Genomic DNA, 27404 nt, shown 5'->3' on the forward strand with positions numbered 1-27404 from the left:
TGGTGAATTTCCCCATGCGTAACCCTCTCTTTGTGCACAGGATCACAATGTCCTTCTCAAGGAGATGGTGATAGGCCATCACTTCACCGTTCCCAAGTGGCTCTGGACTCACAGGCCTGTGTGCTCTTGGCTCCCCCATGGTTTCCAGGAAGAACCCCTGGTGTGCCAGCCCTTCTCGTGATCACCACCTCTTTGCCAGGGTCGAGCTGCAGACTCCTCCGCCCCTGGGACTGCTCCTGCAATCCCCCGGGGAACCCTGCTACTGCAAAAATCCTTCTCTCTCCCAGGGTCGAGCGGCAAGCTCCTCCGCCCCTGAGACTGCTGGCTGCAGTCCTCAGGGGGACCCTGTTACTCCAACAGTCCTTCTCGCTGGTCACACACTCCCAGAGGTTAACCGCCCCCTGAAACCGTCCCACTCTGAGCCTTCAGCATGCCTGGTCCTCATTATCCCTCCTTTGTTTTACTGCTCCCCAGTCACTTACTGCAAGCAGCGCCATTCACGGGGTGCAGTACATCCCACCTCTGCCACCAGTTGTCACGGAGTCACCGGGCGATGCTCTGGAACTGCTCCCCACCAAGCCAGGCAGGACTTTGGGGAGCCTCCTCTCCCTTGGAGCAGACTTGTTCAGGGCAAGAAGCTCACACAGCTTCACCTCCTGGGTCTCTCCTTGGAGCATTCAGCATCCTCTGCCCCTCCGTGCGCTTCCCACAGCGAGTCCACCCCAGCGGGGTCCTGGGGAAGCCACCGGGTCCTGCACCCCCACTTTGCAGTCAGACGTGACTCTCAGCCAGCCAGTAACACAGAGGTTTATTCGATGACAGGAACAGGGTCTAAAACAGAGCTTGTAGATACAGTGAACCGGACCCCTCGGCCGGGTCCATTCTGGGGGGCAGTGAGCCAGACCCGCAGGTCTGCCCTCCACCCTTGACCCCAGCCAGCTCCAGACTAACCACCACTCCCAGCCCCTCCTCTCTCCTCAGCCCCTTTCCCGGGCCAGGAGGTCACCTGATCCCTTTGTCTCCAACACCTTCAGCTGGCACCTTTGCAGAGGAGGGGCCCAGGCCATCAGTTGCTAGGAGACAGAGTGTCAGGCATTTAGGTGCACTGGCCCTTTGCTCTGCCAGATACTTAAGAACTGCCATGGGGACACTGAGGCACCAACACAGTATTCAGAGAAAACATTAAGAACTTTCCCAGTTCGTCACAACAGGCATCTGTTTGAGAGGAGGGTTGTTAAAGTGCGGGTGATGTGATGCATTTTGGGTTTGATGCTAAGCTTCTTGTGCACACGGTTGCTTGCCCTGCAGGTTCGTTCTGCATCTGTTTAGTTATTCCTACTCCTAGAGGGGCTGGGACTGCCTTTGTGCTGGGTTCATCCCACCCAAATATCAGGGGCTAATTAATACAATCCCCCAACCTGATACCTGGGAGGAAGAGACGGGGGTTGAAAAACAGTAGCTGGAGAACGACTCAGTGATTATTTTTTTCCTGGTGCTGGCACAAGTATTGTTTCAACTGTGTTCTGGATTCCTATCCTGCATAGACTGAGCAGAAATCGAGTTTATTATTTATGTATCACTGTTCTTATTAAGTGCTGACAGTATGCTTGGAACTGTGTCTGACACAACACAACCCTACCTGATCTGAAGAACTGACAACGTAAAAGTCACCCCCAGAGAACTGGGAACCCCCCAAAGAGAGGGCTTTTTTCTTCGTTATAACTAGATCCTCAGCTGGTGTAAATGGGCCTTGCTCCACTGATTTGCCCCAGCTGAAGATCTGGTCCTGAGTCCCGAGGTGAGGCTGAATGAACAAAAAGGGAAAAGCTGTTTAACATTTATGTGTGGCCTTTCTCCCCGGCCCCTTTAAATTCTCTTCCTATCCACCTGCTGTCAAGGCGCTGGAGTGTGGCTTGGCATGCAGTGAGCTCAGTAGCGTCGCACCCATCGCTGTGCTGTGCATAGCCAGCCAGCAAATGCAGGTGTTTCAGCATGTAGTTGCTAGCGACCAGCCTTCTGTTTTTGGGAGGGGTAGGTGTGGGAGTTACCACAATGGTTTGAACCAGAGTACTCGCCTTGCTATGAATCAGCGCAGTCACCCTCGTTGCCACCCTAGTAAGCTGTATCCTTGGGGATATAAGTTAGAGGAGCAGATGTGGAATCTGGGAAGTTTTCCAGATGATCACTGGGTGGGGTGGGGTGTGGGTGGACTGGGGGCTGCACTGAGCTGAAGTCTCCTGTCTGGAACACTCTTGCTAGCAGCACTGAAGCTGTGCGGGGCATGGATGCTGGTCAGGAGGGATTGGCGCTTTTTCGCCCTACTTGACTTCACAGCACAATACAACTTCACACTGCAGAAGGTCTTTCCCCCAGCCTCAGAACAGAGAGGCCTAGGCCCAGGAGGATGGGCTGCCCTCTGGCAGCAGGAGTGCTAGTCATCGAGAGGAGTCGCTGGCTGATGGGGAGCATCTCCTCAGCGCACTCCCTGAGCTGCAGGGACCTCTCCCACAGCATGTAGGGCAGGGCCTTGGTGGCCAAGTAGCTGGGAGTAGTCAGGGAGGAACTGGTAGCTAGTGCCCAGGCTAGTACCAGGTAGTTGACATCCCCAGGCTGCCACCCAGCGGCTATGGAATCGGGCCTCCTGCAGCACTGCATTGCCAATACACATCTTCCCTTTGAGCTATACCAAGGGAGGGCAAGACTGTCCTCTTGCCTTCGGAAGGCACTGCCTGGTCACAACTCTCAATAGGAAACATCCAAACAGTGGCGAGCTTCACCGCTAACCCTCCTTTGCCTGTACACGTTTCTTGGGCCAAGTTACAAGACTGGAATGTGACCGAACAATCTCTCGTCTGACCCAGGGGTCTGCTTGGTTATGGGGATGTGAGTGTCGGACCCCCTCAACTTCAGACCACACCTCTTTCTTCTGCTTTGATACCGGTAAGTTTGGGGCTAGAATTCATGGCAACTGCTGACCCATCTTGCCTTGATGATGTGATCTCTGGATAGGAAAGATTCCAGTTAAGTCAGGGATCTCTTGAGATGGACAGTATAGAAATGTAAGTTCTGTATCCTGTCTGCTGCGAGTGAGTTACAAACTTGGACATGTGCTGCAGAAAACCAGGGCCAATTGGCAGAGCGAGTCCATGCTAGACGACGCACTTTTGACTGTATGTGGTTTGCGTGTTTGTTCTACTGGTGAAGAAACAAATATGCTTGTGCATGGGAGCATCTGTGCTTCCTGAATTGATTTTGCCCAGTTTCAAATATAAGGCCAATAAATAAATAAATAAGCAAGCTCTGATTATCTTCAGACTCAGATTCTGAAGCAGTTGGCTCATCATATGGAGTCAGCAAAACATTTAGAAAAGTCCCAAATACAGAGATAAGCAGCTAATGTGTTTGTGTGAATTTTCCTTTATGCACTCAAGTTGTAATCCTACTGTAGTTTTTACGTGTGTATAGTATTAGTTCCTGCTAATGGGTCCCACTGTATTTAACATTAAGAGCTTAGCAGCAGCATTATAAACATCTAGGATTTCCAACTGGAGAGCAGATATTATACCACGCTGGGATAAAGTTGAAGCAATTCACAGAGGACTTTCAGTTAATTCATTCATTAGCAGATTTGTGGGCTCTCTCATACGAATGGATTTGACGATGTTAGTCTTGCGGCTATTCCACAAGGCTAGGCGTGAAGACCTCAACTCTATTTCTGGCTCTTCCGTAAACTTGCCGTTTGACTTTGGGCAAGCAACGTCTGCCTCCATTTGCCCATCTGTAAAATGGCAGTAATACTATTTAGGGTAGTCCCCATGAGAAAGTCATCACTTGCCAAGTAACTGCATGGCAAGGTCTCGTTATTTCCTATTCTTAGTACAGGGCAAATCTGTGAGATCTCAAATACCACCATGTGGGTGGCAAGAGCTTCTTATGAATGGTGATCATTGTGACAGGGCTGATATCGGACTACGTGCATTAATGTTTGAAAAGTGCTTTGAGATCCTCAGGCTAAGTGGGGCTGTATTTGCACAAAGTGTGATTCTAAGAGAATATGCAATAGAGTAGTAAGTTCCAGCAAAACTAATTATCTCGTTCTAGCAGTTGAAAAATTGGCTCCCTAATACAGAAACTTAAGCTCGATTAATTAAGCAGCTTTGACTGGGCAACTCTCTCACCAACTGAACACAAATTCCCAGCCTGTTTCCGAGTGCAGAACTAAAGGCATTCTTAGGGGTGGAAAGAGGAGAATTTTAAGATATACTGATAAGTCAGTTCTTGTCCAACTCTGATTTTTATCTGATCTGACTCCAGATAGTCTGTGCTAGGTTAGTCCTGTGAATTTCGTCACCTCTTAGGATCTCAAAGCAAATACATTTTCTCTTTTATGCAGCTTAGCCACGAATTGAATTGAATCGAATCTTGCAATTAAAAAGAAATAGTTGAAAAGCTTGTTTCAATGAGATCAAAATTCCTCTTTTTGCTTGAGCTGGAGGATCCAAAAGCAGAAACTTGGGCTGGGCAGTGTGGTCTAATAGATAGAGCACTGGACTGGGACTCAGGAGATTTGAGTTTTCCTGTTCCTAGCTTTGCCACTGGTCTGCTGGGTGACTATAGGCAAGTCATGTTCCTGCTTTTTGCCTCAATTTCCCCATCTCTAAAATCAAAGATTACCTGTTATTCAGTGCAGTAACCAGGATCCAGCTATGTAATTTGTATAAGTAAAATGACATTAGCTGCCACCAATGTAATCTTAACACTTTAGGTCCTGGTCCATTTAAAATCTTTGCTGTGCAAAGCCCTGGCATCCCTTAATGGGATTGAGCTTAAAGCTACGCGAACACTTCAAATTTCCAGTCAGAAAGGTTAAAGTTCAGTCAAACTCCATTTTCCCCATTGTCAAATCTTGCTGCGAAGGTTTGGATGGAACTGGTTTACAAAGCATCGCTGGGATTGGGACTAGTGGCCATGTTGTTGTAAACTATCATGTGGCTTGTCTCATATGAGATTTCCAAGGTTAGCCAGCTTGATTTGAGGTGAGTCGTCCTTGGGTGTGAGCAGGGCTGGCTCCAGGCACCAGCGAAGGAAGCAGGTGCCTGGGGCGGCCAATAGAAAGGGGTGGCACGTCTGTCCGTTATTGGGGCAGCATGTCTGGGTCTTCGGCGGCAATTCAGCGGTGGTTCTTCACTGCCTCTCTTCCTCTTTGATGGCGCTTTGGTGGCAGCTCAATCGGGTTTCTCTTTTTTAATTTTTTTTCTTCGCCGCTTGGGGCAGCAAAAAAGCTGGAGACGGCCCTGGGTGTGAGGCTCAAATTGAGTGAGACGTTCGTTGAGTACAGTACAGAGATGTGTGTATGAGACCTTTTTTCTCCCAGACCTCTTTGCATTTCTCCACGGTCTCACCTAAGGATCTCAAAACACATTACAAACGCTAATGAGCTAAGCCTCGCAATTCCCTATGAACTTGGCAAGCGTTATTCCCACATCACTGACCTTGAAAGAGCGGCAGAGAAGCCAGTCAAGTCCCACGGGTTATTACTGGCACAGCAGCTGGGAATAAAACTCGGGGCTCCTGACGACCAGACTTTTGTGCCTTAACCGGAAGCCCATCCCTCCTCGCAAATATGTTAGTCGTTGGGCTGACGTAATGCAACGGCAGCACCAGCAGGCGGTTTTAAATGATCCAGGAGTTGGCAGCATCTTTATAGCAAAGTCTTGGGATAAAATACTTCAATCTGTTAACTTAAATATTTCACACACCCCACTGATCAAGACCTGCAGTCTGCTCTGTCAGATATTATTGCTCAAAGTGCGAAGGGTTGGACAAATCCAACTGCGAGCTGTTGTTTTTCTGCTTTATCTTGTGCTAAAAATGCACCAGCAGGCATTAGAATGAGCAAGAGTGGATGCTGGAAGTAATGCAATTTAGGTCTTCAGAATCTATTATTTATAGGCACAGAGAAAGGCTTGCGTATTTCACCAGGGATGGTCTCTGGGTTTTTTCGGTATCTACCGCTGTAGGAAATGCCATTGGCGTAACCATTATGAGCAGAAAGTTCTAGTACAAGAAGCAAATTTTGCTTATTCCTGGCTGAAAGGTCAGTTGGTTTCTTTGACTGCTTAGGGAGACAGACAATGTGAGAAGATGGTCCCTTTTTTAGATTTCATTTTGCTGCTGCATGCGGCACAAGAGAAACCAGCTATCGTGGGGGGAAGAGGGCAGATGCTCCAGGCTGCTAATCTGTGACATGGAAGACCCAGGTTCAGTTCCCTGCTCCACTACAGGTTATCTGTGAGATGATGCGCAAGTCGCTTAAGCTCTCTGTGCCTCCCCTCCCATCTACAAATGGGGGATAATGTATCAATGCGTAAGTCACAGGTAAGTAGTGAGGACAAATGCATTATTAGTTTGTGGGGTACTCAGGTAATGGAGGATTGCATAAATACATTGCTCTAGATGAAGATAACATGGTAAAACCACTGCATGTTTGCCACAGGTTTTAATTTACTTAGGTAGTAAACTCTCTCTCTGTGTAGGAAGCACCCCACACAATAGGCCCTGATGCAAGATTATGGCCCAAAGGGCCTACTGCAATCCAGCTGCTTATAACTGGGAGGAGTATGTCACTGCAGCGCAGATTCCAATGGCCGCTAACGTGCTCTTAAAGTAAATGACTCGTTTAATGTAACTGACCTCCCTCATCTTCTTTTTGCCAAAACGGAATGTGCACTGCAGGAAAATAGTGGAACATTATTTATCCGAGTCAGAGCTGCTTGCACTGAATAGTTTTTTGTTTTCTTTACAAGTTGGTGTCTCTAGAGAGGGGCCCTAGTTATTGAAGAAAAACCCTTGCAATACTTGAGAATAAATAAAGTGTTGCCGGGTTGGGGTTTTTATTGCCCTGTCTCAGTCTGGGAGAGTTTCCGTTTCTCTCCTGGCTCAAACTCCACCTTGTCAGAGGGTGAGTTTGAATGGATCACTCTTCAGTTTTGCCAGTAACTTAACTTTCTTAAAAGAAAAAAATGGGTGAATGATGCCATCTTGTTCCATTCCTCATTCTGAGTGGGAGGGAAGCAGGATCATTCTCCCATTTTACAGAAGCTGAATTAAGGCACACTGAGTCATGTTCATCTGTGGCAGAGCTAGGCACTGCCCTGCAGTATCCTTGAAAGACCTTATTGTGTTAATCTTGTGTATTATTGTTGACTGAGATTATATGTAGAGAAGATGTGACCGATGTAGGAACTGGGAGTTCAAAAGGCTACACTGAGAATATGCCAGACAAGTATGGACTCTTGGGACAAGTCTTAAGTGGATTTCCTGGGGAATCTCTAGGGAGCGATTAATGCAAATTCCCCAACTCTGATTATGCAAAAAACCAGCCTTTTGACGCCACACCCTGAGGAGAGGGTCACTGTCTGTGGATTACCAGACTCACAGGCCTGAGCTGTATAAAGAAGTGACTGGTCTGCCCAGTTTTTATTCTGGTTCTGGATCCAAGATGGGTATGAACTTATAACCGCAGAGAAAAGCCAGTTGTGGGTTTTGATGGACTAAACCTACCAGAGCCCTAGGCTGGAGCTGGGGTGGCCCTCTGATGAGCTTTCTAGGAGGTATATAGGAACGTCTATCATTTTAGTTGGTTTTCTGTGTAACCGTAAGAATAAAAGAGCTTGCTTAGAAGGAGCTGTGGTAACTTACTGACCAGTGGATTGCCTGTTATGTGCCTTCAGAGACAAAGAAAAATGCAGGCAATGGCCTTTTGGGCAGTCTGGCTTGCTGGGGCTATCACAGGGTAAAGTAGGGAACTGTGCAGCCTGAGGGTTGGTCAGGAGGGAGTGAGACATGGTTCTTCACCCAGGAGAGGTGGTGGCTGGGCACCAGAAACCTTTTAAGTGGGTGCCCGTCAGAGACCACGAAGAGTGCAGGATTGGGAGAGTGAGATGCAGTTCTCCTGAAACTGTGACACCCAGATCTTCTGAATCCCAGCGCAGTGCCTTAACCACAAGACCTCTGGCAACCATCTTGTGTTGCCAACTTAGCATATTTCTAGGGCGAGCTTGTAGAGTGAGAGCAAAAGCACATGGTGGACTGGCTCCAGGGCGCTATACCACTCTGCGCTGCCATGCTGGAGACTTCGGTTAGGTTTCTTCTCCTCCTCTCCTGCAGCTGAGTCCGCTTTGGAGCAGTAGCATTCAGCCCTCGGGGCGTAGCGGGCTTGAGCCAACAGCCCATGCAGTCCCAGTGGGCCTCTCTCCATTCACCTCAGGGGGCTTGGCATCAGGACCAGAGAGGGCATCTTGGATAGCTGCATTGTGACCTCCTTGACTGACACAGGAGCAGCTGAGAATGGCCCTGGCTTGATATGGGGCCTTGTAGCCCTGCAGGAGTTGAAGCCCCGCTGGGAGATTTGCATTCTACACAACCTGAACATGAGAACGTGCCTCTCTTGGTGCAGGGGGCTGAGAGTGCCAGTCCCCACAGCATGCTGGGGCTTCAGGCTCTGCCTGTGTTCCTCTGGGACCACATGAGCATCCTTAGCTGAGCAGGGAGCAAGAGCAGCAGCTCCACTGCCAGCCTGGAAGATCATCCATTCCTGACTCAGAAATGACCCATGTGCAATGACACTTATTTGAACTGGGCACCTACAGCTCTTTTTAGTCCTGCTCCAGCATCCGAATCTGCTAATGTGGACACCTTCCTGCTGGGGGTCCACGCTCAGACTGAGGGGTCTGTGCTAGCAGATCTGATCCCAGGATCTGGGTCTTGCAGCACAGTGGGAGCTGTGTGTACTCAGCACCTCTCCGGATCGGACTGCCTGTCCCCCCAGCCCTAAATATCTGCACCATGGTAAAAGCTCTGTGCGCTCCCCTTGCACAATGTGTCATGCTAGATGAGGTGCATGTTTGTTTCTTAGGGGATATCTATATGCAGCACACACATTGCATGTCCAGGAGCATCAGTTTCCCAAGAGTTAGTTTTCAGTCACTGGCATCATTCCTTCAGTCAGGTGCTGGTGGCATCCATCAGAGTGATCCCTGTCACCCACAACAAAAGTAGCTTGACCCTCTTGTGTTTGCTTGACTGCTGTGCCCTTTGACAGGTTTCCATCAGGTGAAGCACAGCCTTGCGCCTGCCTGAATGGAAGTGACCAGGGATCAATAGCATAATTGCTTTTTGCCCCTTTCTGGTTGGAATTTGGGGGCTTCCCCATCAAGCGGGCCGTCTGCAGCCATTAATGCTGTCCTAATCCATGCTGAGCGGCCAAGAGGAGCTAGTCAAACCGACTGGCCCTGCCAGCAAGCTGGCTCGCTTTTGCTGAAGTGAGTTGGATCTATTGCATCAGCAAAAAATGAAAAACAAGCCAAAAAACGATAACTGCAGCTTCAAGATTGAAATATCTGTATTTTAAAAGCCAGGATGAGCAGGGAACACACGGTGATTTGATTTTCCTAGCTGGGAAGCATAAATATACACTGTGCACATGGCAAATTTCCATCTCTAAAAACATTATGAATCTGAGAAGCCAGGGTTTATAACATTAGCACTGCAGGGGTTAGCCAGAAATCCAATAGAGAATCTCATTAATAATCAGTGGTACAATGGCTCAGAGAAGAAGCCCATTTCCAGCTAACTTCTGCAAGCCCAATACAAATCACTTCGGTTTTAATGTGCAGATCATTCTTATTGCTTGCGTAAATAACTTTGCCATTAGCGGGCCCTGTTCTCATTCATTTCTTTCTTTTTGCCTGCAGGGCATGGACTGGGAGGTGTGGGTGGGGGGAGAAAATATGTTAACCAGCTGAAAAACAGACTTTTAAAATTCTTTGTTTTGTGGCCTGCTTTGTTTCATGGTAGTTCAGGTCTGGTGTGTGCCTGAGTGAAATGTTCGTTGTTTGGGAGGGATGAGACAGCTCCATAGATTAGATGGCAACGCTCAGATGGCTGCTGCTTTGCCAGCCAAAAGCAATTCATCCGGAATCCAATACAATTAACCCTTCACAAAGCAAAGTTCTTTGGCTTGAAGCCACCGGAGCTGGCTCAGGGAGGGGCAAACTACCCAGCAGCTTGGCTCTCTGCACCCCTGTGTGGCACGAGAGGTTGAAGAGGACATGTGGTGGCCACTGAACCTCAGCTACCCACCGTGGTGCTCAGATCCTGCGGTGAGGAACACGGTATGAGAACCTGCATAGACTAGAACGCAGGGTAAGTGCTGGTCCCTCTGCCTTTCCGAAGAGGGGTTTGGCTTAGGGCAGTCTTACATGCTACTCAGGGGATGCTCTGAATCCCCTCAGCTCCATCCTGGCCATGCTCTGTTTGTAGCCAACATTGGCTTCCTTTTCAGTGCCATTGACCCCTATGCTACCAGTAGGGGCAGGGAGATGATGAGTTCCTGCCATTGCAACCTCCCATCCTGGGCTGGCACCAGCAGCAGCTGGTCTGTAGCCAGCCCCTGGCTCTCACCCCTCTCCAGCGCTGCGCTGTGTGGAGTAGGTGTGAACACAAGGTGCTAAATGTTGTTTTGTTTAGGGGTCTGGCTCTAAGGTGACCAGACAGCAAGTGTGAAAAATTGGGATGGTGTGTGCGTGCGTGTGTAAATAGGAGCCTATATAAGAGAGAGACCCAAAAACCGGGACTGCCCCTATAAAATCAGGACGTCTGGTCACCCTATTTGGCTCTCATGCTATTCATCCTAAATAAAATGAGCAAGCCAGCCTAGAAGGGACCTGAGCAGCTATGACTCTTCACTCCCATTAATTTTAATTATTTTCTTTTCATCTGCAGTCAGTAGCAAATTAACTTGTTTGATTTACAGAGAAGTGCGAATACATCAGTCATACGTTTCATTGTGGCACAAACCAGCCTGTGGCAGCCAAGCCCCCATATTTCATAAGTCTGGTCTGCACCAGAAGGTTAGATCGATCTAGCGATGTCGTGCAGGGCAGTGAAAAATGTTGTGCCCTTAGCACCATAGTTAGGTGGACCTAACCCTCGGTGTAGATGTGACTCAGTTGACAATAATTCTTCCATCAACCTGGCTACCATCTCTCAGAGGTGGATTAACTACACTGATGGGAAGCCCCTTCTGTTTACCTGGAGTGGCTGTGCTGTAGACATGCCCACAGATGCAAAATGACTGAGCAAGATTCCCATGAGCCTTGGCAAATCCGAGTAGGGGGAGGCATGCGGGGGCTTAGCAGAATATCCAACAGAATGACTTCCTCGTACTCAGTGTTAGCAGAAGTCTTTTCCCAGCTAAATTCTACAATTCCCAGTGAGAACCTAGCAGGTCACCAAGGAAACCCTAGTTCCCAGGATGAGGCTTCAGTGAGAGCTGGGCTTTAATTCAGCAAAGGGACAGGGACAGCTCCTGGTCTGTGCAGATTCAGTACAGGTGGAACAGGACTCATTCTTGGTATTATTAAGAAGGCATTGGGAATGCAGCAGCTGCTTGACTGCTGCGCAGTCCTGTTGTGTGGACGGCGAAATAGGCTAGCTGCGTCCTCCAGCTGGGGTGAGCTGCACATGGCTGCTGCCAGCTTGGCTGGGGAAGGCTCTCCCGTGCGTCTGGTGAGGTACCCTGCAGGATGCAGGCACGCTAGGCCAGAACCCTCCTGTTCCATTCCCCACTGAGTTCACAGGATGAATCTGCTTGTTGTACTGGCTCTGCTCTTGTATCTGGCAGGCTGCAGAGGCAACTGTTTAAACCACGGACGAGTCACCACCAATTTCTCTTCCAGGCTGAGTGTGCTTTGGAAGGGGATGAGGGGAAGCAGGGAAAGCAACCTGAAGGCTCGTTAAACAGTATTATTGTCAGGGTTAAAACAATAAAGGCTGTAGGAGCCAATGGGGACACTTCGGGAGAAATCCTGGCTCCAGTGAAATCAGTGGGAGCTTTGCCACTGACTTCAGTGGGGCCAAGACTTCACTCCTGATCTCTGGAGGAAATGCCTCTGTCCTCTTCCTACCATGCAAAAACTGTTAGGACTCTTGTAAATAGCAGGGGCTGGTAGAAGCCTCCTTTTCATGGTTGCATTTTAACTTTTTTTTTGGGGTGGAGGTTTGTTCTGATCACCTTAGTTTCGCCAAGTCTTAGGTTGTTTAGTGTATCTTGGGATATTTGGTGCCTTTCTGAAAGGCCCAGCTCCTGGAGTCCTGGGAAGAGGCAGGAATCTCTGTTTTCATTTAAATAACAAAGTAAAGCTCTAGCCCATGTGGCTGCAGAGAAGAGCTTGAAAGTGTGGCTTGTAAAGGCTCAAAAGCCAAAGGCAAATACAGCCCCCAGTGTGTTATTTTTAAAGGGTAGATCTCTTAATTTTTAAGCCAATTGTGTGATTTTTTTGGGGTGTGTGTGTGTAAGGGATCCTGCTTCATGAGTCATGATGGCTTCTTGAGCCCAGAGTTTGTTCTCTGGCCTCCTGGGGTGGTGTAGCTACGTCTTAGGGTCCGATGGGTGGGCACAATATGTGCAGGAGAGCGCATGTTCTGAATGGATCTTTAAGAAGGAGTCAGCATTACAGATTACCAGGTGCAGGTAGTGTGACCAGATGTCCCAATATATAATTATTACACCCCTCTGCCCCACCCTGAAAAAAAGTGTCCTGATTTTTCACACTTGCGATCTGGTCACCCTATGTGCAGGTTTCACTTGGCTCTGGCATAGATTTGGGATTAACTTAATGGCTTTTGCCCAGGCAGAATTGTTACGTCACTGTTGTTTTTACAGTACCCAAGAGTGTGCTGCACCCTTCTCAGCAGAACTAGAACAGCACTGGACCTGCTTACTGTCTAATTTTAGATAAATGAGAGAATGGAGGAAAGTGCGGGGCTGCAGCAGTAGTAGGGCTTTTGTGTAGTCACAAGAACTTTTAATAACGATTGTTTTTGACTCGCTTCTGAGCATCTTGGGATAAGCACTTCTTGAGGGATTTGGATGAAGGAAAGGTAGCAGCTTGGCTGGGCAGATTAGGATATTAGGAAAAACTTTTTCACTAGGAGGGTGGTGAAGCACTGGAATGAGTTACTTAGGGAGGTGGTAGAATCTTCTTCCTTAGAGGTTTTTAAGGTCAGGCTTGACAAAGCCTTGGCTGGGATGATTTAGTTGGGGATTGGTCCTGCTTTGAGCAGGGGGTTGGACTAGATGACCTCCTGAGGTCCCTTTCAACCCTGATATTCTATGATTCTAAGCCTCTCTGAAAGAGATGCTGCAGTTCACACAGAAGCAATGGTTTGGATGCAGAAATAACTGAGTGGAGTTCTCTGGACTGCGTTATCCAGGAGCTCGGGCTAGAGGATCATAATGGTCATTCTTGGCCTTGGAATCGATGACCTGGGGACTTGAGTCGAAGTGGATTGGGTCTAATTCATTCATATCATTGAAGAAAAATCCTTCTGAAAAGACCTGGGTGTGTTGGAGATCATGAATTACTCTGCTCTGGTTATAGACTAGAAATAAATCACAAAAACTTGACTTGGAAACCTTTGCTCCGAGCTCTGGCTCTGGGAAACCCACGGCGGTAATGCTGCTTAGCTTTGCTGCCCTCTTCCAGGGAGGCTGAAATCTGCGCTGTAAATGTTAAGGTTCCATGCACAGCAGTGACTGCTTTGGGTTATTTGGCTATAGGCACAGACTGGGGTGAACTTCTGTGTACTTGGATACAATCTAAAAAATTTCCTTTCACATCGATTTGTTTGTCCTAATTGTATATTTGTGTATCTTTGGCGGGCATTGAGTCTAATCAGTTCTCCATGCAGATTTCAACGGAGGGGGCTTTTTATTAAGTGTAATTGTTCTCGCCCCTTGGATTGCCCTGTGAACGCTAACATGGCTGCGGTACAAATGTTGGTACCCATTTGAGGGGGGGCTTTTAAATAGGCTTTGCTCTACATCCTGCCTGAAACTGTTTCTCTTCATTGGTAAGGAAATGCTGTGCTGCACCCCAGAGATAGTTGCAGTTCTGTGGTGGATAGGATGAACAATCCAGGTGGATAGCTTATATCAGGCTTTTATTTTTTTTTGTTGGTTTATTCTCCTTTGAGTTGGGCTGTGCTATCTAATGATCATTGTTGTGAAATATGCAGGGTAATATTCCTGTATTCTCCATAACCCCTGTTATCTCTTTCATGGGCCTGACTTGAGCCCTAAATCAAAGCAAACCAAAGTTCAGCCTTGGCTTTCCAACCCCCAAGGGAGGTTTGGTTGGATCTGAGGTTTGGATTCTGCACATCATAAAAGTGCAGCGTTTGGAACCTGGGTTTCAGCTCAGACCCTTATCTAACTTCTGCTCTGTCTGGCACATCCTGGTGGTTCAGGCCTGGGGCTTGCTGTGCTGGGGGAGGGGATGTGGTGGTGGTACTCACAGGCTTATGGCACTCAGGAGACTGATGAGGAAGGCTAGAGCCGATTGATTAATGCACTGAGAACTGTAGTTAAATTAAGGATGTGGGCTTAATGGGCCAGACAAAGTGGATTGTTCTTCTTGGCTCTACGAAGTTAGAGGGAAGTTTGTGTGTTTGGTGGCATTGAGGAATCAGGGCTGTCCGGCATGCTGCTAGCTAACAGAGGCCATAAGGCAATGGATGCAGCTGGGGTTTGCTGAGCGTGAGCATGCGCAGGGTGATGCTGTGAGCACAAAGACCGGGAGGTGCTGAGAGCAGATGTAGGAAAGTAGACAGTCGCCAAGCGATGCCCTTTACTGTATTCCTCCTCTGCACTCAGTACTTGGATGAGCTTCCCACCACGAGACTCCAGGGCAATGTTTTGCTCTTGGAAATGATCATTCATGGTGGTGATGAGTATTGTGTTATTTGCAGTGCAGTAGAGAGGCCCCAGTGGAGACCGGGGCCCCTGTTGTGCTGGGGTTGCATAGACACGTGGCAAGAGAGAGTCTCTGCCCTGAAGAACTTACAGCCTAGATGGACAAAAGGTGGGAGGGTAAACTGAGCCGCGGAGAGGTGAAGTGACTTGCCTGATGTCTCCTGGCAGAGCTGGAAATAGAAGCCAGGTAGCCTGACTTTCCTAGCCAGTGTCTTACCCGCTAGGCTGCACTGCCTGACTGCTGTGCTGGGTCTAGTTTAGCTGGTAAATGTTTCGGGTGCTGGTTCAGCTCTGCACACAAGTGATGCCAGGTGAACAATCAAGAACTGTAGTGGCCATTTACTTGGTACAGACAGATGTACTGTCAAGAGCGATGCAGAACGTTTGTTCTTGCGGCTCATTGCATGATTTACTCTTTTATGTGAGTTTTCACTGGGCCATAATAAATACCTATAGTCTGCTAGCTGAGGGGTGTGCTGCAGGAATGGTCCACTGCACCCCACTCCCCGGCTCCTCTCTGCCCCCACCCCAGAACCCTCACCCCTGAGCCCCCTCCCACACTCTGAACCCCTCATTCCTGCCTCCACCCCAGAGCCTTCACCCCCCACACCCGAACTCTCTGCCCCAATCCTGAGCCCTCTCCAGCAACCCAAACCCCTCATTCCTGGCCCCACCCCAAAGCCCTCAGCCCCCACACCCCCAAACTCTGCCCCAGCTCTGGCCCCCTCCAGCACCCCAAGCCCCTTATCCCCAGCCCCACCCCAGAGCCCTCATCCCTCCCACACCCCAACTCTCTGCCCCAGCCCTGAGCCCCCTCCCACACTCTTGGCCCCACCCCCACCACACATCACCTCCATGTTGGTGCACATAGCAAAATTCATTCCGCATATGGGCGTAAAAAATGAGAGAGAACGTTGGTCCTCGGTGTTCGTTCACCTTGTAAGGCTAGATGTGGAGATGTTGTTGCGTGGGCATCAGACGTGGGAGATCGCATGTCCAGTCCCTGCTGAGCAGCAGCAGTGTTCCTTTAAGTGCTGTCTAAGACCTCTGGTATGGCAACCTGGGCCAATTTATATGGACACGCTTAGCTTGTTTAGAACATTAAATGATTTTTAACAGTTGAGCAATTTAGCCACAATGGGCCGGAGAGATGTAACATGCGGGAGGGGAATGTTGGGAGGAGTTAGGCTAATGTGTGCGGCTGTGATTCAAGCAGCAATTGCTAAATGGCTGCAGCCATGTCGGGATCTCTTCTGGAACCCGCAGCAAGCAAGCAAACACCATTTCCCACAGGGGCTCATGAAACAGGTGCAAAACAACATCTCGTACTCATGGCACGTCTTCGGGGTTGGCAACCAGATCCCTTTGGAGCGCTGGTGGTTGACACACTTCAGCCTGTCCCCCCACTGGCTGCTGGTTCTTTGGCCAGAAGGTTCATTGCCTGCTTGTGCTGTCCCTAAAAGGAACACGGGGTCTCCTGGGATCTCCTGGTCCCAAAGAGCTTTTAATTCTACTCTAGCTGTATGGTTGTTTCCCCACCATTTTAAACCTTGCTCCGCACCCTGGTGTAAGAGCAACGGGGGCATATCAGGGCTTTCCAGAGGCAGGAAGTGGATGAGACCTTGTGCCACTGGTGTAAGTGAGAATAGCCTCTGTGCAGCTGTTGTGCTACAGCTGGGCAGAAGTTGTGACCAGAGCAGAGAATCAAGCTCTTGGGGACAAATTCTGCTCTCCGCGAGCCTCCTACAGCTGCCAACATTTGGTATTGCATAGGTGTAAAGGAGCAAAGCCTTTGGCCCAGGCAGCACAAATTCAGGGGCAGATTCTCAGCCCTCATGAAACTTCACCGAAGTCAATGGAGTCATGCCAGCAGAAGACTTAGCCCTCCACAGTCAACATGAAGAGTGTGAGGAAGGCGACTCCAAGGAGGCTACTGAAAGCATATTAAGTATGGCTGAAATTGACCATATCTGAAATTGACAAATCCATGGCAGGGCATATTTCCTCTCCTTGAGAGGGAGGAATGGAGGGATCCCTTTAGAGCCATGGGAGGGGAATGCCTTTGTCCCTTTTCAAAGGTGCCTTTGCACCTGCTTCGCTGGAAGAAGGAACTGGCCGGTGCCTAGAACAGTAGGTGATGCAGGGGTAAAATGGATGTGAAGCATTCTCTTGATGCACAAAGAATGAGACGGGTTCACGTTCGGCAGGATGCAGTTTCGTAGGTGAGGAATGAGCTTTGAAGAGATTAATCTGGAGGCAGGCTATGCACCAGCCCCCTATCCCTCTTCTTACACTGACTTGGGCTCTGCAGGAGAGTCCTTTCTGCTGCAGTCAGGAAAAGGCAATTCAAATGCAAGAGCTGGAAGCTATGCAGGCATCAGCTACTGTATGATGAACACAGTCAAGGAAACTGTGATCCTAGCAGATTACCCTATGACAGCAGCACTGGCAGCTCTATCAGCCAGCCCTGAAGGGAAGAGAGGCAGGAAAGGAAAAAAAGGTCAGATGTGAAATGTCTGGAATTGTAAAACTTTTTGGGGATTCATGCTCTCAGGGTTCAGATTTGAGGGCCTGTATTCCTGTTGACTGTGGAGAGTTTTTAATGAAAAAGAAGAATTCATATCTGTTCTGGAGTCTTGTGGTCTCACTAAAACTGCAGCAAAATGAACACTTTTGGAGATGTCTCACTGATTTTATTTCCCAAACTACTGACTTTAAGGGAAATCTAACTTCTCTCCTGGTAAGCAGGTAAGAGAGACTAGTGCAGCTGTAACTCCAGTGACCCTTATTCTCAAACTGTGTTGCTATTGTCTTTTGATGACCATGTGTGGAAAAACACAGCACCAAACTTTCACCAGTGGTGGTGGTAGTAAATATTTATGTCATGGTAGCAGATGCAGATCTCAATTGGGATTGATGCCCTGTTGTGTTAGGTGCTATACGACACATAAAGAGACAATCCTTGTTTTCATATCTGTGTATCTATATAATCCATTGTGCACCAATCACCCTGATATTGAGATGTCCTATATTCTCCATAGGGCAGATGGAGTGTCCTTTTAACTCTTTTTAGCTGATTGGTTGTGACAAAGGAATAGGATTAAGAATTGCAATTAATGTCCTTTCACTGGAGCTGCTGCTGCTGTGACCTTTTTTTAGAAAACTGTGTAATTGCTCGAGGAAAGGTGGGTTGGTGCCTTCACATTGCTGGTCTCTGGAAATCTGACAGCTCCCTGATTAACAGCTGAGAGCAAAGAGGCCCTAAATATTCTCTCTTTCCCACTCCGATGTGCCCATTGTTCTGTAGTTCCTTAATATTATCTCCCTAGTTGCTTGCATGTATCAAACCAAAGAGAAGAAATCATTTGTATAGGGAGAACCTGCTGAGTTGAATTCTCACCCATGCCAGCAAACTAAGACTGGTGGTGTTCTAACTACTATATTTTGTGTTGTATGTTTAAAAAAAAAAAAGCCCCTTGGTTGGCATTATCCCCTGAAGAGTCAGAATGAATTGACAAATTCTGGGATGATTTATTCAGTGGTGCTTGATCCCTGCAGCTTAGTAGCAGCTGAGCTTTCTCCAGCCATGTTTACTTGTGTTGTTTTAGGACAGAGTTGGGCTTTATGTGCACACACAAAACATATTTGGATGTTTGCAGGATTTCCTGAATGTGTTTGGTGTCACACTGTCTACCTGCATACTTTGTACCTGTCTTTACTTGCTTTATGGAGCATCAGTCAGTATTCAAACAGGGCAAGTGTAGATTCTAGCATTTTTATTTTCCTCCTTCATGGGCCAGATCTTCTTGTGCAGCTGAAATAAGAAGAAAGATTTGGTTTTCCCATGGTCCGTTCCAGAGGAGTGGAAATACCGCGAACGGACCAGCTTTTATGTTATGCCAGTTCTATAATTTGCTCCAAAAAGGGAAAAAGGGGTCCTATGGAAATCATGAACACAAGTGCCAAGTTCTCTCTTGTATGCAGTGTTGTGGTAGCCGTGTCAGTCCTAGGATATTAGAGAGACCAAGTTTTTTATATTCTTGTGCACCAGAGTACACGTCACTACCATTTGGGTCACCTCTGTGCTTCCTGCCACTGCTTTTGTTTGCTTGTACTTTTTTGGTACATTTGCTGTATCCCATGCTTGGTCTCCCACCCCACTGGGTGTGGTGCTGTTTGATATTTCGATACTTCCAACTTGCAGGGCCAGTGAATACAGCTATGACTGGGGTTTCATGATACAGTGAATCAGTCTCCAAAGCTGCTCAGAACTCTGTACGCTAAAGTGCAGCCTCCACTTCAGATTTTCCTTTCCAAAATTTACAGCAGTTTCCCTTGCAGTGAATCACTCAGACGTGTGACCACCTGGCGCCGTATTGTTCAATAGCTAGTTATTGTGAAAAGCGATGCAGTGGCCCAACATGAAGGCAGTTTTGGCTTTGATAACAGTGACTGCTACAGCCCTGCCTATTGATAAATCTGTTTGATCGAATCTTTCTGTTTTGGGTGTTTGCCCAGTGCTTATGCAATAGGTAGGAAGATGTCCCTTGGTACCTATTTTTGTTCCTTTTTCGAGAACCAGACCATTTTGGGATTCTTGCTGATTTGGCTTAATAAAAACTTCACAGTGGACCAGATCTACAGTGCGTGAAAATTGGCGTAGATCCGGTGAACTCAACAGTCTGACTTGATTTCCGCCAGCTCTGTATATGGCTTAGTAGTTGTGCATAGTGGTGTACCAGTAGCTCGTCAGGGTGTTCATTTAAAACCCCTAACGTGCCGTAGTTTTAAAAAGAAAAGATGAATGGGAAGAGAAAATCTGATGGTCCCAGATCATTACTTGAGTATATGGTAGATTACATCATGTTATTCTCCTCATACTGTGACTTGCTTTGGCAGGACTGGCAAGCAGGTCTCTGCTCAAGGAAAGAGGAAACAAATGTTCAACTTGTGAAACTCCTAGTTGTAAAGGACGACTGGATGTTTTTCATTTAACTTTTTTTTTTTTTTGACAAAAAATGCCATTTTCATCAAAACTGAAACTTTTAGAAAAATATATTTTTTGACATTTTCTTTACCAGAACACTTCATTTCATTTTGGTTTTCTAATGTCAAAACAAGCCATCTCAACACTTTCAGAACAGTGGGTTTGGTTTTTCATTTTGAAATTGAAATAATTTTTTATACTAAAAAATAGCAAGAAGTTTTGAACAGATTGAAATTGGAATGAGACGTTTTGATGTTATCAAAATGTTTTGATAGTCTCAAAATTATTTCTTTTTATTTTTGAATTTTATTTCACAGGAAATTTCAGTTTCTTTTGCTTCCTTTCCACTTCAGAATGGAGAAATTCAGAATTACGGAATTTCTCATGAAATGGAAAAATCCAGTTCTCGCCTGTGTCTAGTGCAAAGTAGAATCATTAATGGGAGCTGGACATGCTGTTCCTCACACACAACTATGAACAGTTCTGTTGCCCAGAAATACTACCCCAGTCTAGAACAAACTTAGCCAAAAATATTTTAACCAATTCCCCTCCTCATCTATTTTTTTAAAATCAGAAACTCTTAAAATTTCCATCTCATGAGTGGCTGCACAGCCAAGGTGTAAACCATCATCTGAAGCCTAAACTGTGCAAAGTGAATTCTCATGATGTTGTTACAGAGGCCATTTAGAATGGGAATCATCCTGGGTGAACAAGATCTCCAGCCATTATTTTCAGATTTATGGAAGAATTGGCATTGCTGGGTTCATTTCCGTATGGCTCTACATTACATATTTATATGCTAAAGTGAGATTTATTGTGGATTAGAGTGTCAGAAAATGCATCAGCAATATCTAAATGTTCAGTGGGAAAATACCCTTTTTTTTATTTTTATTTTTTTAAAAAGACTCCCCTGTATGCATTTCCTGTAGCTTCTCTTAACTTGGCTGAGGAAGATAATCCAATATTTTATCTTACTGGTGACTTGCAAACTCTGTTTATTTTTCCAGATAGCCTCAAGAGTCAGCCATGACAGACACGATGTTTGGCAACAGTACTGATCGGTGGATGTGTCCAAATGACAGGCCGATGTCCCTCAGAGCCAAGTAAGGGAATTTTTGTTTTGTCAATCTAGAATTGTTTGTGGCTAAAAAACATATTGCTACAAAAATGTATTTGACATTTACATACAAAATTGGATTAATCAATATAGATTCTACTCTGTTACACCAATGTAAATCCCAAGTAACTCCACCTGTGTCAATCCAGATTCATGTATTGTGTCTATCACCTTGGTGTCAGTACTTTTTGAAATGGGTGATGTTATTCTGGGTTTACCATTGCAGTTGAGATAGGAAGCTGACACTGTGGTCTTGACCATGCTGAATTGTCTGTGAAAATCTCCTACTAGTTCTATCAATGGAGGAAGCACTAGTGTAGACTGGATGCTGGTGCTTGTGCAAGCATGTCTCCTAATTTGTCTGCTCAGAACAAGAGTACCTCATGTGGTGGTTAAAATGCCTGTGCCTGGTCTGCATTGGCACTTTTACCACTGTCAGCACTGACGGAGCTGTGTGGATCACAACAATGGTATTTTCAACAAATCCTCACACTTCAAGCGTACCCTGTGTGTCTCTGGTGAACACGGGATTTAGATGCATCCAAACAGGTCTTGTGCTAGTGAATCCCATTTTTGTTACCAGACCTTAATAAATAAATAAAAATAACAATCAAGCCAGTCAATTTGCTCTGGAATTAAATCCAAATAATTTAAATGAATGGATGTGTGATGTATCCCTTATAAATATATCAGAGATTTGTTTTTATTTTCTAATGCTGAGACATCATAGATGTTCGCAGAGCTCGCTGTATTCTGTAGCGAGTTGATCAGAAATTAAATTGTTTACTGATCAAATCTCAGAGCCGTGTAAGTGACATTGTTCTATATACCTGATCTCTCACTCCCTCAGAAAAGGGAGCCATCTCTATTTATAAAAGAAAAAGGTAAACTGGTGTTAATTATATCTTCCCCAAGCTAGGAGATCACATGAAACATTTATTTCCAAGAAAGACACGAACCTGTTAGCCAGGTTGATTTGCAACTTCTAATCTTCAGCATTTTTTTTTTTAAAGTGTGGCGGGGGTGGGGGGGCAGGGGGGGGGGAGAGGGTTTATAATGGAAACACTGATTTGTATTAACCTACTGCGTTGGGAAAGTGAGCCTCGAAGATCAGTGTGAATGACTTGAGTAATTTCTAGGACAGCATGTCATGCTAATTGTTTATGGAATGTTTATGCAGTCAAAATAATCGACTATTGCAAGGATGGAAAGATTTGCCGAGAGAAAACAGAAGTTAAAGGTTGATAAGACTTGATGACAGGAGATGGGACCATGGCTACACAGAAGCTGGATCTAAAGGTCCCCAGAGCTTTGGAGTATTTCGATTTCAGAGCTTGTTCAGAACCATACAGAGTTAAGGCCCTCTTGCATAGATTAGTGTTGGTGTTTGGAGCTGGGTCTGCATTTTCCTAAATTCAGGCCTCTTGGGCCCAGGATTTTACTTGGGACCTCTCTCTTTAGCAGTTACGACCTGTCCCTGTTCCTTCCCTCTCTGTGTTTGCTGCCATTGCTAAGGGCTATGGCCATCGCGTTCCAGTGCCTGAGATGCATTTGCCATTTCCTGTGCAGCGGGGTCTTTGGGGAAAAGAAAGGAGACCGTGTAGCCTCTCCTGTATGTGTGTGTGAAGGCCCCAGATGACTCACGCCTGCTTTCATACTTGGGCTCAGCAGCCTGCTTCTCTGCATCGGGTTCTGGAGGAGTAATGGGAACAGTCTCGAGAGAGCGACAAACTGTCAGTTAGAATCACGGATGAAACAAGAAATGCTGTTACTGCTGCTAGAATGAGTTGTTGTCATTGTTTTTCTCACCTAATCTTTATTCCCTCTCTTTTTTTGTATGCCTTCCTGCAGTGAAAAGGAACAGTAAGTATCCTGCTTGCTTCTTGATCTGTTGTATTTTGCTTGCACCCAGAGGCATTTTTATGGGCTTCAAAGGAAAGGCAAGATGTCATTACAAATAACAGCTTTTAAAAAAGTCATGTATTTTAAGCAACTTCAGGGAATTTGTCAAAAAGCTCCACAGCATCCCCAAATGTCTCTGCTTCGTCCCCTCACGCAGTAGTGCAATGCAACTGTATTGGGCATACGTACAAGCTGTAACATGTACATCTTGCATGCCAAGGCACTTTACAAATCTAAGAGCTAATAACTGCATTAAATAGCACAGGTAGAGAAAAACGAACTTGCAGAGGCCAGGGAGAAAAAGAGAGGTCTTCATCCGAGATTTGAAGAGAGGTGACAGGCCAGATCCCTGGCTGGTGTGTATCCGTGTGGCTCCCCAGAAGTAAACAGGCTTGACTGCCATTGATTTCTATCGGCTAAAGACCTAGCCGGCAGAGTTGAGAGAGATACAGGGAAGCTGTTCCGGATGGTAGGAGCTACAGAGGAGACTGGTTTTGCAGTCCTAGTGGCAAACGTGCATGGCTGGCTGGAGGATGAGTGAAGAGAATTGCTTAAGCAAATTTTTAGTCTTTTTTTTATTTTTTTATTTTTTTATCTTCGTCTGTATGAAAAATGATCTTGGCTTTTTGGCATTTGCGGTGAGATGTGCTGAACCTTCTGAACCGGAGGGGATCCAGATTTATTCCCCTTCACACACGATCTTGTAGTGTTTCCTGAGAGAGCACTCTTCTGAGGGGAATCTCTGGCTAGCATTTCTGACCTAGTGGACTTGTGAAACTGAAAGAGCCCACCTCTCCTTTCACCTCTGTGTAAATCAGGAGCAGCTCCATTAAAGCCAGTGTAGATCCCCCTGCTCTACACTGGTAGTAGATCTGGATCAGAACCATTCTCTCTTAAAACACCCGAGTCACTGCAAAAGTGCAAACACACCTAACTCAAATGCTTTGAATTAGCTAGGATTCCACTTGTATAAATGAGCCTCTGTGATGCCCTTAGGACAGAGAGAGACAGAAATGAAACGTCCTGTGAGTGGGATATTATTGATTTAAAACAATTTGCCCTGCAGACTGTGGAGTTGAAGTTAATACCAGGGGCCGGACTGAAGATGCTTGTGCCAATGCAGCGGTGCTCACCCTTTTGGGCGGTGTGGAGGCAGGCTGCCTCGGAGGCAGCGCTGTAAATGAATGACTGATGTGGCTCACGCAGTCAAGCCTGGTGCACAATAATTTGACAGTGAACCTCCTACTTAATCCTGTGGCGTTGGTTGGAGAAATATCAGCGGAATCACTGTTGCATTTGCAGGGGAACTGCAGTAGGAGCAGCCTCCAAGACATTTTTGCCACTGTATTGTCTCCCTGTTCCTATTGTTTTTCTCCTGTAAGATCTGAAGTAAAGCCCATCAAAGTCAGTGGAAAGATTCTCGTTGAATACAGTGGGCTTTGAATCAGGCCCTAACTAATTACAAGCCATAATCTACTGCGGGGTACGTTACCCTTTGTAATAACCTTCCACATTGATATCTGGGGTCAATACGCCTTAGAACTTCTAAAAACAAGGCCCCTTCTCCTCCACGTTAGTGCAATGCTAAATTGCTGCTCAATCTGCCATTAATCAGATCTTGCTTTACTTTAACGCAGGACCCAGCCAAGGCAGTTGGACAACGAAATAGAATGAATTGGACACTATGTTCCCTATTCTCATGTATAGGCTGTAGAATCCTGTGCATTACACAGATATAACAAGTAAACGTCTGCTGCTCAAACATTTACTTGTTATATCTGTGTAATGCACAGGATTCTACAGCCCATACATGAGAATAGGGAACACAGTGTCCAATTCACATGTTGCAAGCAGTAGTAAGAACAATTTGTGCTATATAGACACACAGTATTTTTGCTCCCTGGCATGCTGTCTTTGTTTGGAGCGCCAGCTGCTGCTGTGTAGGGAGCATGAAATAATAGAAATGGATCCTGCTTGAAGCTGTTATGTTGCAGTCATCTATATATATGAATTGGTTCAATTCAGTAGGTGTGTATCTGAAACACAAATTGCAAATCACTGTTGCCTAATCTCCTTAATGGCATGTTGACAAATACTTGTTTAAGAGAATTTCATATCCATGTCGAACGTTACGAAGAAATCAGACATTTGAAATCCAGCACCGTTCATCCGGAAAGAGAAACATCATTTTTATCCCTCAAAAAGGACCTGGCTGCTTCAAACACTGTTTATGTTACACTTTTTCATAGTCGCTAAACCATTCAGATGCAACTGCTAATTTACCCACCTTGTACCACACTTTGTGGGGAGTGGCTGAAGACCCATTAGGATTGAGCTAAAAATAAAATCAGCCCTTGGCTCTAGAAATGAAATCTTTCCTGCCCTGTAGTTAAATTAAACGTTGCTCGTGACTTTCACACGGATACAGTCCCTAAGCAGTTATTGAATTAAAGCACACAATACACGAATAGCCGCTTTGGGATTGCTGGGTGCTGGCATGCACTGGAAGGTTTTACTCGTAGAGAATCTAGGGACAATCTCATTTAAGATTGTAAACGAATGCTTGTTTTTGCTTAGTCCTTTGCAGCCTACAAGTTGTGAGAACCTTGTTCCAGATACTGGTCTCAAAAACTTTGGGTCTCCTTGCTTCTCCTTTCACTAGCACTGGTGGTAAACCAGGAGCAACTCTGTGAAGGTGAATGGAGCAGCTCCGGTGTGAGAGGAGAATGAGGGCTCCTCTTGGTTCCCTTTCCTCCCCGGGCTGTCCTCTCTCAAATGCACGGCAGGAGGAACTAGACCTACATCTCCACCAACAAAGCTCTTCCTGAGAGGCTGTAGAATTACAGGGCTCGCCTCCCTCTACGCCCCCAGAAGCAACCACTGAAGTCTGACAGGCAATGCCCCTTAGAGGCCCTTAATCTAAGGGAAACAAGCCCTCATGCAAGCTTTCCCTTGTAAACCCCCAAGAGAGCTTTCCTTCTCAAGGCTGGGATGAAATACACCTGGCCCAGCTTTGTGTCTTCTGCGTTATGGAACTGCAGATGTTAGTAGAGAACCTGCCTAAAGGAGCTGCGAGGGTCGAGGTTGTGTGGCATGTAAGTCATCGCAGTATTTAGCCCCACTTGTCTAGCAGAGATGGGTCAACAGCCAGCCAAACAAAATTATTGTAAGGACCCAGGGACTAGAGCCCATGTCTGCATAGTCTAGGGGAGTTGATATTCCCACTGCACCCCCAGGAGGTTATGCAGAGACTCAGCCAGGGAGCACTGTTAAGAGCAGGTACCACAGGAAGTGCTGCCTATGAGACACAGAGTGACAGTACCCTGTGACCTTCTGATTGGCCAAGTGCCCCTACTTAAGCCCAGTGGTTGGCCTGGGAAGTTTTCTGGGGAACCACACAGATTAAATGACCGATTTCACCTCATCTCTTGATCTCCTGGGTCTTGTTTATGGGACCTGGCCTTGCGATGCCTCCAGCTCCAGCCTAGTGATTCCTGTCCCTGGTGGCCAGACCTCAGTCCAGCTGTGACTGCTAGGCCAGAGTGCCTAAGCCACAATCCCTTACAATTGTAGGGGAAGTTACCTGGAGATACTCTGAACTACTTGGTTAAGACAGGGGCTTGCCTATGGAAGGACTCTTAATGGACGGTTTCCAGTGTTCCAGATTGTAAAGTTTCTGATGAAGCCATTGTTTTCTGTTGGTGTGCTGGAGGAGCCTTTGACTTGGAGACTTAACCTACATGCAGCCTTTGACTACTTGAAATGGTTCTATTTTCCTAACCTTGACATGGCAAATTCTCATAGGCAGCTACTATGTTGTTCATGGCTGTGATTCTGGATGCTCAGAAACTCAGGTTTTTTTGTTTGTTTCTGTGTTTTTGCATGTGCAGGTCAGGAAGTTGGCCATCCAGCTCCCACATTTGGGTGCCAGAATTACCCTTTTTTGTGTAAAAATGAGTGAGTCCTTGGTACCCCACAGCAAGGCACAGGCTTGACCACCAAACCCAGGATCTGAATCCCTGTAATTTTGTAGTTTGACTCAAGCTCTTCCCAAAGTTGGAGTGGGGAGGGTGTCGATATTGGAGTGTGCAAAATTTTGTGCCCTGCCCTTTCTCCAAGGGCCGCTCCCGCTCTCTCCACCCCTCCCCATCGCTCACTCCCCCCCCCCCCTCAGCTGCACTCATTTTCACTGGGCTGGAGCAGGGGGATGGGGTGGGGTGGGGGGTAAAGGTTCCAGCTGGGGATGTGGGCTCTAGGGTGGGGCTGCGGATGAGGGATTTGGGTTGCGGAAAGGGGCTTGGGGCAGGGGTTTGGAGTGCAGGGGGTGCTGGGAATGAGGGGTTTGGGGTGCAGGATGGGGCTTCAGGCTGAGGGGTGCAGCTGAGGGGTTTGAAGTATGGGAGGGGGCTCTGGGCTGGGGCAGGGGGTTGGGGTGCAGGAGGGGGTGTGGGCTGAGGGGTTTGGGGTGCAAGAGGGAGCTCTGGACTGGGGCAGGGAGAGGGGGTGCAGGCTCTGGGAGGGGATTGAGGTGCAGGCTCTGGATGGCGCAAACTTCAGGTGGCTCCTGGAAGCGGCAGTAT

General features: G+C 47.0%; 1 protein-coding gene across 7 annotated transcripts in view; it reads left to right on the forward strand.

The window, feature by feature from the left end:
• The window catches only part of RPH3A (rabphilin 3A), a 120945-nt gene that overhangs the window by 18293 nt on the left and 75248 nt on the right, over nucleotides 1–27404 (forward strand). For 5 of the 7 annotated variants that reach the window (XM_050923402.1, XM_050923409.1, XM_050923408.1 and 2 more), the window contains exon 2: nucleotides 20813–20908. In XM_050923402.1, coding sequence (XP_050779359.1) covers nucleotides 20832–20908 — 77 coding nt within the window. In that variant the 5' untranslated portion in view covers nucleotides 20813–20831. Of the gene's footprint in view, nucleotides 1–6181; nucleotides 6379–13345; nucleotides 13407–20812; nucleotides 20909–27404 lie in introns of those variants that run through there. The other 2 variants (XM_050923403.1, XM_050923406.1) reach the window with 2 other exon arrangements.

This window comes from Gopherus flavomarginatus, chromosome 15 (genome assembly GCF_025201925.1).
Source record: "Gopherus flavomarginatus isolate rGopFla2 chromosome 15, rGopFla2.mat.asm, whole genome shotgun sequence".
Lineage (NCBI taxonomy): Eukaryota > Metazoa > Chordata > Testudines > Testudinidae > Gopherus > Gopherus flavomarginatus.